Here is an 11,260-nt window from a genome sequence, read left to right as displayed (position 1 = left end):
AGATGTTTGATGTGGGTCTTGAAGAAGAATTTACAGTCTAACCAGACATCTAGGTATTTGTAGTTGTCCACGTATTCTAAGTCAGAGCCGTCCAGAGTAGTGATGTTGGACAGGCGGGCAGGTGCAGGCAGCGATCGGTTGAAGAGCATGCATTTAGTTTTACTTGTATTTAAGAGCAATTGGAGGCCACGGATGGAGAGTTGTATGGCATTGAAGCTTGCCTGGAGGGTTGTTAACACAGTGTCCAAAGAAGGGCCAGAAGTATACAGAATGGTGTCGTCTGCATAGAGGTGGATCAGAGACTCACCAGCAGCAAGAGCGACATCATTGATGTATACAGAGAAGAGAGTCGGTCCAAGAATTGAACCCTGTGGCACCCCCATAGAGACTGCCAGAGGTCCGGACAGCAGACCCTCCGATTTGACACACTGAACTCTGCACAGTAATGTTTTTTATCAATGGCGGGTTAAGATATCGTTTAGGACCTTGAGCGTGGCTGAGGTGCACCCATGACCAGCTCTGAAACCAGATTGCATAGCAGAGAGGGTATGGTGAGATTCGAAATGGTCGGTAATCTCTTTCTTGACTTGGCTTTCGAAGACCTTAGAAAGGCATGGTAGGATAGATATAGGTCTGTAGCAGTTTGCGTCAAGAGTGTCCCCCCCTTTAAAGAGGGGGATGACCGCAGCTGCTTTCCGCAGCTTGCTTTGGGAATCTCAGAAGACACGAAAGAGAGGTTGAACAGGCTAGTAATAGGGGTGGCAACAATTTCAGCAGATAATTTTAGAAAGAAAGGGTCCAGATTGTCTAGCCTGGCTGATTTGTAAGGGTCCAGATTTTTCAGAACATTAGCTGACTGGATTTGGGAGAAGGAGAAATGGGGAAGGCTTGGGCGAGTTGCTGTGGGGGGTGCAGTGCTGTTGACCAGGGTAGGGGTTGCCAGGTAGAAAGCATGGCCAGCCGTAGAAAATCTTATTGAAATTCTCAATTATAGTGGATTTATCAGTGGTGACAGTGTTTCCTATCTTCAGTGCAGTGGGCAGCTGGGAGGAGGTGTTCTTATTCTCCACGGACTTTACAGTGTCCCAGAACTTTTTTGAGTTAGTGTTGCAGGAAGCAAATTTCTGCTTGAAAAAGCTAGCCTTGGCTTTTCTAACTGCCTGTGTATAATGGTTTCTGGCTTCCCTGAAAAGCTGCATATCACGTGGGCTGTTCGATGCTAATGCAGAACGCCATAGGATGTTTTTGTGTTGATTAAGGGCAGTCAGGTCTCGGGAGAACCAAGGACTATATCTGTTCTTGGTTCTAAATTTCTTAAATGGGGCATGCTTATTTAAGATGGTTAGGAAGGCATTTAAAAAAAAGAACCAGGCATCCTCTACTGACGGGATGAGATCAATATCCTTCCAGGATACCCCGGCCAGGTCGATTAGAAAGGCCTGCTCGCTGAAGTGTTCCAGGGAGCGTTTGACAGTGATGAGTGGAGGTTGTTTGACTGCTGACCCATTACGGATGCAGGCAATGAGGCAGTGATCACTGAGATCTTAGTTGAAGACAGCAGAGGTGTATTTAGAGGGCAAGTTGGTTAGGATGATATCCATGAGCGTGCCCGTGTTTACGGCTTTGGGGAGGTACCTGGTAGGTTCATTGATAATTTGTGTGAGATTGAGGGCATCAAGCTTAGATTGTAGGATGGCTGGGGTGTTAAGCATGTTCCAGTTTAGGTCGCCTAGCAGCACGAGATCTGAAGTTAGATGGGTGGCAATCAGTTCACATATGGTGTCCAGAGCACAGCTGGGGGCAGAGGGTAGTCTATAGCAGGCGGCAACGGTGAGAGACTTGTTTTTAGAGAGGTAGATTTTTAAAAGTAGAAGTTCAAATTGTTTGGGTACAGACCTGGATAGTAGGACAGAACTCTGCAGGCTATCTTTGTAGTAGATTGCAACACCGCCCCCTTTGGCAGTTCTATCTTGTCTGAAAATGTTGTAGTTTGGGATGAAAATTTCAGAATTTTTGGTGGTCTTCCTAAGCCAGGATTCAGACACAGCTAGAACATCCGGGTTGGCAGAGTGTGCTAAAGCAGTGAATAAAACAAACTTAGGGATGAGGCTTCTAATGTTAACATGCATGAAACCAAGGCTATTACGGTTACAGAAGTCATCAATGAGAGCGCCTGGGGAATAGGAGTGGAGCTAGGCACTGCAGGGCCTGGATTCACCTCTACATCACCAGAGGAAAAGAGGAGGAGTAGGATAAGTAGGATATCAACCAGCTAATTATTGGAATCAGGTGCGCTAGATTCGGGTTGTAGCGAAAACCTACCGGACGGTTGCTCTCTAGGAACAGGGTTGGAGAGCCCAGCTGTATACCATGTTATACAGTGCTCAGGATAACAGAAAGGGGCAATCCTTTGTAGCAGACTTAAAATTATGCCCCTTTTACTCTTATCTTCTGACGTGACACCTTATCCCTTCTTTAGCCCTACAGTGTCTGCTCTGTGCTCCTATCTGCCTCTATAGGTTTGAATCTCTTTTACTACAATACTATGCATTGTTCTTTTAGAAATATTGATTTAATCTGTGAAAACAATAACAAAGCTTTATCATTGAGTACACTGTGAATCCCACTCTTCCTGCATATTGGTTATAGTTCTCAGCCTTGGTCCTTAAGGTTAGACCCATCCTTGTTTTTAATATGGAGGGTTGTTTAGTCACCCATGAGTTCCTGTCTATCTGACTATGCCTTGGTTCCTTTTCACAAATTTTACATTTACTGATCATTATTGCAAATTATGATCTATTAAGGTGCTGTTATGTATGACATGTGGACATAGATTATATTAATGATCTCTTGGTGTTCACACACACTTGTCTGATTATTTGACCCCTATAGATGGTTGTTTCATTTGATTTAGGTGCAGAAAGACTTAGTTCGTCCCCAACCTCAAGACATACCAAAGGGTTCAGTTTGATGAGGATGCTCTGTGATTGGCTAGACAAAACCTAGCTCATGGGTGGGTGTTGCTGCTGTAAAAAACACCAGAACAACAATATGTGTATTTAAAACTTGAACTTTTGTACTTGAGATTATGGCTTTCATATATGGCTTTCATATAAGTGTTCTATAGGATAAAGAGGTTGAATCAGTTTATGCCTGAATCAGTTTATGCCATAAGTGTTTTGCTATAAAAGCATAATTTCCCTCAACACATTTTGGTCGAAAAACTGCCAGTAGCCCTTTTTCCAAATTTGTAAACACATTAGGTAAGAAATGCAAGAAATCTGAAATCTTAAAACCAAAAATGCCTTTGGTTAAGCTGTGTATAGTTTGGTCTTCCAAAGCAATGTAACATCCATTCATATTCATTTTGCAGTTAAATAGTTTGGTCTCTAAATACGTAATTGATTCTGGGAATTTTTTCCTGCCTACTTCGTAATGATGTGTTGATCTATATTTTTCTACATTTCTGTTTGTTCATGACGTGCACACATTTGTGCGTACGTGCATCTGAGTGAGTTCTTGACTGTTGATGTCTGGAAGAAGCACATCCAGTCAGCTTACCTTTACCAGGTATTTCCGAAACAATGACCTCCAGCTGCGCTTAGTTTTGCTCTGTATTATTCAATCACTCACCAGACCTCACTAGAGGTGTGCTGTGTGTCAACACGCCGTACTCCACTGTGACCTCCACAATGAGTTTCTCTTCCTGCAGTTCTTTTAAATTAATCTGAATTACATCTTTCTAATGGGATCTTTTGTGAATGAGCCTTGTCAAAGAGATGCAGGGCTTACGCAAAGCAGGCATCCACACAATTCAGAAGCTTCGCAGAGGTAAAATGATTAGTCATACGTTTGATAAAGAAAAGAGAAGCTGTATAGATGTCACTTTAATCTCTGACTGCTTCTTGAACATTCTCCCTGTAGTTCACGCGACGCAAAGGACTTAATACAGAACTTGTCATGAGATGAGTAAAGAATCTTCCATTTGTAGTTTGCACATGAAAAGAAGCAAACAATTTAAACAAAGATCTGTTGTATGATTTCCTTGGAACTTGTAAATCTGTGAATTGATGATTTGTGTGATTTTAGATTTATTCATGTATGTATTGAATGCTTGTTTTCTACTGTTCTCTTATTTCCTGTTCCAAATATTGACATCAAGGATGATGTTGATAACCGTCTGATGGAAAAATGACAAATGAGAGACATCCTCCTTTATTAATGAGGAGGGTAAGAACTGTCCATAAGATGTGGGGAAACTATCAGAACTGTTCTGTAGTGTTCTCACCCTGTTGCTCTGCATCCTTGGGAGATCAAAAGGTCAGTTCCGACAGCCTCTGATGACTCTGTTGTAACACTCTCACTTTGTCCAACCCGTTGAACAATTGATTCTCATGAACAGATAATACTATTTTCATATTGTAGTAATGGGTCCCCTTCCCTGTATGTACAGTTTTATCTTCCTGGACCTTTGATCAGTGATCTTTGTATGGAGTGTAATGTGATTAATATGATGCTGCTTTGTTAGGCAGGTGTGATCAGAGCATCACATTCAGCTGATGGAAAGTTGTGAATTTTACTAAGAACAACTGATTCGATCTGGACATGCATGTTCTCAACCCTGCTTATATTTCCTCTGATCAATCCAGACTGCAGTGTACCTGCTCAATGCCACGGTGCATGAGAAAGGATGTGGCATGAGGTAGCCTAGTGGTTAAAAGCATTGGGCCAGTAACCGAAAGGTCGCTAGATGAAAAAAACAAGATGAAAAATCTATGTGTGTGCCCTTGAGCAAGGCACTTAACTCTAATATCTCCTGTAAGTTGCTCTACATAAGAGCATTCCACTAAATTACTCAAATGTAAATGTGTTGATCTATATCAGTATGACCGTGTGCACACGCATACAAACTGTATGGTTTTCATCCTGTTCATTATTGATGGCTCAGGGGGAGAATCTTTATGTTTGAGAACATTCTTCTGTCCTACAACTTACTGTGATAAAGAAACTGTGATATTGCTGTTCAGCGACAATAATAATCAGTGATGTTAATGCCAACAATATTAATGTTTGATTACAGGATTACAATCCATTGTATATGAAGGACAAGTTAAAGGGAGAGGATAATGATTCTGCAGCCACTCCAAAACATGTGCAGGACAAAAACAGATAGCTGGAATATAAAATCATCCACTGTGTATAATTTCTGGAAAATATGAAAAACCAGAACTGTTTATTGGAATACATTTTTTTTTACATCAAACCATGTGAATCTGTTGTGACAATACTTTCTAGTATGACTTTTTATGTATGAATGGCACACACATGAAAAATCCATATCTATAATGAACAAAAATATAAATGCAACATACAACAATTTCAACTATTTTACTGAGTTACAGTTCATATAAGGCAATCAGTCAATTTAAATAAATAAATTAGGCCCTAATCTATGTATTTCACATGACTAGGCAGGGGCGCAGCCATGGGTGGGCCTGGGAGGGCATAGGCCCACCCACTTGGGGGCCAAGCCCAGCCAATCATAATTAGTTTTTCCTCACAAAAGAGATTTATTACAGACAGAAATACTCCTCAGTTTCATCAGCTGTCCGGGTGGCTGGTCTCAGACGATCCCGCAGGTAAAGAAGCCAGATGTGGAGGTCCTGGGCTAGCGTGGTTATAAGTGGTCTGCGGTTGTGAGGCCGGTTGGACATATTGCCAAATTCTTTAAAACGATGTTGGAGGCGACTTATGGTAGAGAAAGGAACACTCATTCCTCTGGCAACAGCTCAGGTGGACATTCCTGCAGTCAGCATGCCAATTGCACGCTCCTTAAAAACTTGAGACATTTGTGGCATTGTGTTGTGTGACAAAACTGCACATTTTAGTGGCCTTTTATTGTCCTCAGCACAAGGTGCAGCTGTGTAATCATCCTGCTGTTTAATCAACTTCTTGATATGCTACACTTGCCAGATGGATGGATTATCTTGGAAAAGGAGAAATGCTCAATAAATGTAATCAAATTTGTGAACAACATTTTTGAGAAATAAGCTTTTTGTGCATATGGAACATTTCTGGGATCTTTTATTTCAGCTCATGAAACATGGGACCAACACTTTACATGTTGCATTTATATTTTTGTTCAGTATATATACACTGAGCATACAACACATTAGTTATTAGTTTATGTCACCTGTTAAATCCACTTCAATCAGTGTAGATGACAGGGAGGAGACAGGTTAAAGAAGGATGTTTTAAACCTTGAGACAATTAATACATGGATTGTGTATGTGTGCCATTCAGAGGGTGAATGGGCAAGACAAAATATGTAAGTGTCTTTGAACGAGGTATGGTAGTGGCTGCCAGGCGCACCAATTTGTGTCAAGAACTGCAATGCTTCTTTTTCACGCTCAACAGTTTCCCATGTGTATCATGAATGGTCCACCACTAAGGACATCCAGACAACTTGGCACAACTGTGGGAAGCATTGGAGTCAACATGAGCCAGCATCCCTGTGGTACGCTTTTGACACATGGTACTTCATGCCCCGGTGAATTAAGGCTGTTCTGAGGGCAAAAGGGGGTGCAACTCAATATTAGGAAGGTGTTCCTAATATTTTGTACACTCAGTGTATATATTGTGGACTTTGTTGATTGGAAATGTGCACATGTGAAGGTGAAAGGTGAAATCAACACAAAAAAAGACTTCATCAATATGATGGCACATTAGTGAGTGATACTCTGAAGAAGCACAGAGGCTGCTGCTCTCTCCCCAGTGACTGTTGGACATTCAAGCCATGAGTGCCAATTTGGAAATTATCGAACAGTTACATTATACAGTCAGTGGGACTGTCAGATTGCCATTGATGAATCAGATTTTCACTGAACCCGGATACACCCTGTTCACCATTACATAAGTGTTGGTTGGGAGGCAGGGTGGTGTGATTAGGTACCCTGGGGGCAGATCAATCAGCAGCCCCACTCTGGGACTCACATCCACTGCATGTGGTCTGTGTGACAACAGCCTCTCCAGCCAACAATAGTAGACAGGTACAGGCATACTGAAACTGGGAAACACTTGATGTTGCCTTGCGAAGGACCTATGTCCTTGGTCAAACTTTGGTTCCATCGTTGCATACAAACTGATGATGTCAGGGAAGAGAGTGAGTGGGCCATGGCAGGTTTCGGTGAGCAAAAGGGACAGGGCGAGAGGAGGGAGGGCCATAGACCGGCAAGGAATCTAGGGGTAGAGAAATTATACTGATACGGGTGTCCCTCAATGCAGTTAACACGACAGTGCTAAAACTAAAATGGCCTTAGAGGGAGGGAGTTTTATTCAGGTTTGTACAATGTGTGTTTTCCGTGTGTGTTAAAACTAAAGAGAGAGAGTGGTGAAGCTTGAGGCAGTAGGCTATATGTTCACAATCCATATCATGAGAAAAGAAGAGTCCATTTTGAAGTAATCTTTTACATTCAAACTCAACTTAGCCTATGACCTTATAATTGCAGACATGTTTTCCTCTATAGGCTGATGTCCTCGAAAAAGTATGATATATTATTATGAAGCTGCCCTTATTATGTCTGTATCCATCAATCAAACCATATAGTCAAATACAAATCTGCAATCAGAACAATGTAAATCTGAATGTATATGTTAAACAGCTATGCTGAACGGAACTATGTGGTCTGTGATTTGTAAATACCATGATTTTTACAATAAGCCTACTGCTTGGAGGAATTTGACTGTTTGTGTTTGTGGTGGCCTCATATTTCATACCCTCGTGACAGATGTCGTAGGCCTATGGGTGTGGTTTGCCTTCTACCTTGTTGCCATCCATCCATAACTTACGTGCAAATGCTGACTTGTGGTGAATTGACCTGCGGAGCTTTTCCTGCATTCTTCAAGCTCTATGAATGATACCTATTGAACACAATGCTAACCAAAGCTAAGAATTCATATAATTATTTTGATTCAACTCAATGGGACGGTAGGAAAGAATATGGGCAATTTTGGTTTTCCTTTTCCTACCAATGGATAAATGAGGCGTCATGATTTTCTTAAATCTTGGGATGTTGACTAGCCTATGAACAACCTATGCAGCTTGCTCGATTATTGTACTTTGCTGGTGTTCATTTTCTAATTCAACGTTTAATATTAGTTTATTATGTATTCGACTTCTTAGAAGACGCCTACTGTAAACCTAGTCTACAGCCATCACTAAAGGAGCAGAAAAGCATAAGAGGATCGAATAGTCAAAATGATGGGTCTTCAATAACGTTTTCTTTCCTCTACTGATACTCACGTCTTCTCCACGTCTGAGCCTACAGTACTTTTTGTAAGTTACTCCTGACCTTAGTCTTGTTATAAAATGAACAACAGTATGCTAATGTAATCGGTTGTAATGGAAACCGTATTTTAGCTAATAATGTAGGTCTACATTTTGTCTTTTGGATATTATTCCTAATGTATTCATTATAACCTCTAAGTTGTATGTGATTGTTGATCTTTTGGGGGGTTCATGATGGCAAACATACATTCACAATAGCAAAATGTAGACAAAACTATGTGGGTTAATATCCTTGAAACGAGTATTACATGGAAGTTGTTATATCTCTGGTAACTGGATGTTTGTTAGTTTATTTTCACCAACTTTTAGAGGAATAGGAAACATGGTATACCTTCAGGTTTCCTAATCAATGTTGTGTTGAAAGGTACATGATGTAAATATCTTGGGCTGTGTGATGCTCTGAGTCCTTGGCCAAGCACAGATAACAAGCCTCTCTGGAGCATCACCTAGGACACTGACCCTCAGAGACCTGCAGTTGCCTCTAGTTCTGACTGGCTGTATCCCCTTATTGGTCTCACATTAATAAAACAAAGTACCTCATTTTGATAAATACTTATGCTCTTTATTTAACCAGTTTATATGCTCATGTTTTTTTTGCCAGTGAGTTGCTAACCCCCCCTCTCCTCTATCTCTCTCTCTCTCTTTTCATTCTTTCTATTCATGTCCTACTACATACAGCAGCCAATGGCCCGATGCCGATGCAATGGAACGATCTTGTGCCTCTGCCTCATGCCCTGTGTGATGATGGGACATCTCCTGATTTATATCATGGTGTCCATATTTGTATCCATATCCTATTCCCCTCCCCACCTACCTATCCACTTTGTTGCCCCAGGGGTCTCTGCCAACTCTGGGGCACTGGCCTCCCATCCCCTGGGCCCCTTCTGGAACCTTCGCCTGGAGGACAGTGCTTTGTGGAACCGGCTTCAGCATCTCTGGGACCGGCACAATAACCCCATTTTGAGGGGCAACTCAACTGCAGGTATGATCACAAGGCTTAGCACTCAGCCACCAGAGATGGAGGTCACCTCAGACTGTGGCCCAGACAAGTGCTGGCTGCCTCACCTACCTGACTTCAATACCCTGCCAGAGCAGATGAGGGCATTCGTCCAGTCCATGCATTGCAGGGTGTACCCCTTCCTCATGAACCAGCCCAGAGTGTGTGCTGGCAATGAAAGCACTGGGCCGGAGTTACCTATGCTGCTAATGGCCATCAAATCCCAGGTGGGTAACTTTGAGAACAGGCAGGCTATCCGGGAAACATGGGGGAGAAGTGGCTGGGTGAAGGGAGAGCTCGGGGGGAGAGGTGGGCTGGTGCGTACAGTATTTCTGCTGGGTAGACAGGACTCGACAACGGGCCCTCACCCAGACCTTGGGGGCCTCCTGATGCTGGAGAGCCAGCAGTATGGGGACATCCTGCAGTGGGACTTCAGGGACACTTTCTTTAACCTGACCCTGAAAGATCTGCTTTTCTGGCATTGGCTTCAGAACCACTGTCCAGGGGCACAGTTTGTCTTCAAGGGCGATGATGATGTTTTTGTTAGGACAAGTTCCCTCCTGGACTACCTGCATAAACAGAGGGAGGAGAACGGCATGTGGAGCGCAGATAGGAACAAAACTGAGAAGATAAAGGATTTATTTGTGGGGGATGTAATTCAGAATGCAATGCCAAACCGACAGCCAACCACCAAATACTATATCTCAGAGAGTTTTTACAAAGGTGCATACCCACCATATGCTGGTGGAGGAGGAGTGGTGTACTCTGGTGAACTTGCTATGCGTCTGAGACAAGTGTCAGAGAGGGTGCATCTGTTCCCCATCGATGATGTGTATCTGGGCATGTGCCTCCACAGACTTGGGGTGGCCCCCATCCATCACCCTGGATTTTATACCTTTGATCTCCCAGAAACAGAGAGGGAGAAGCCTTGTGCTTACAGCTCTGTGCTGCTGGTTCATAAGCGAAACCCTAAAGAGATGCTCACGCTATGGAGGAGGCTGCAGAGTTCACCCTCACCATGCTGAAGAAACTATAAAAGGGTGGGGCACCAGACCACGGCCATTAGGCTGTGGTGTAAAGTACTTAAGTACAAATACTTTGAAGTACTACTTAAGTAGTTTTTGAGGGTATCTGTACTTTACTTGACTATTTATGTTTTGTCAACTTTTACTCCACTACATACCTAAAGAACATAATGTACTTTTTATTCCATGTTTTCCTTGACACCTAAAAGTACTCGTTACATTTTTAATTAGCAGGACAGGAAAATGGTTCAATTCATGCACTTATCAAAAGAACATCCCTGATCATCCCTACTGTTTCTGATCTGGCGGACTCACTAAATACAAATGCTTTGTTTGTAAATATTGTCTGAGTGTTGTAGTAAGCCCCTGGCTATATGTACATTTAAAAAAAACAAGAAAATCATGCCGCCTGGTTTGCCTAATATAAGGAATTTGAGAAGATTTATACTTTTGATAATTAAGTATATTTGAGCAATTACATGTACTTTTGATACTTAAGTATATTTAAAACCAAATACTTTTAGACTTATTCAAGTAGTATTTTACTGTGTGTCTTGCACTTTTATTTGAGTCATTTTCTATTAAGGTTTATTTTTTATTTTTACTCAAGTATGACAATTGGGCTCTTTTTCCACCACTGCCATTAGGGCAGTGACCATAGCTTCAACCCTCGATGCTTAAGTTAGTTAATTTACTCAGAACATGTCATCAAGACATTTTAAGTCTGTTTCATTCCAATTCCAATAAAATCAATTCAACTGTCAGGTGAATTTTTGCTTGATGTTCAAATAAATACATAATTGTATTTTACATGTAGATAGAAACATATTTATTCATGTGAAATTGAAGTAGTTGTTATAGGCTTTTTACAATTTAACCCTACGGTATTTG

The 11,260-nt window shown here is 41.8% G+C and overlaps 1 protein-coding gene across 1 annotated transcript; it reads left to right on the top strand.

Moving 5' to 3' along the window:
• The first annotated feature begins 6,981 nt into the window (after window positions 1-6,981).
• si:dkey-175m17.6 (N-acetyllactosaminide beta-1,3-N-acetylglucosaminyltransferase 2) lies at window positions 6,982-11,133 on the top strand. The gene is made up of 2 exons (XM_064971812.1): window positions 6,982-8,335; window positions 9,026-11,133. The coding sequence occupies exon 2, from the start codon at window positions 9,032-9,034 to the stop codon at window positions 10,367-10,369; it is 1,338 nt and encodes a 445-aa protein (XP_064827884.1). The 5' UTR covers window positions 6,982-8,335; window positions 9,026-9,031; the 3' UTR covers window positions 10,370-11,133.
• Window positions 11,134-11,260: the final 127 nt, after the last annotated feature.

The sequence above is a fragment of the Oncorhynchus masou genome, chromosome 8, assembly GCF_036934945.1.
Source record: "Oncorhynchus masou masou isolate Uvic2021 chromosome 8, UVic_Omas_1.1, whole genome shotgun sequence".
Taxonomy (NCBI): domain Eukaryota; kingdom Metazoa; phylum Chordata; class Actinopteri; order Salmoniformes; family Salmonidae; genus Oncorhynchus; species Oncorhynchus masou.
Note: the sequence above shows the minus strand (reverse complement) of the source record. Positions and strands in the feature narration are given on the sequence as shown.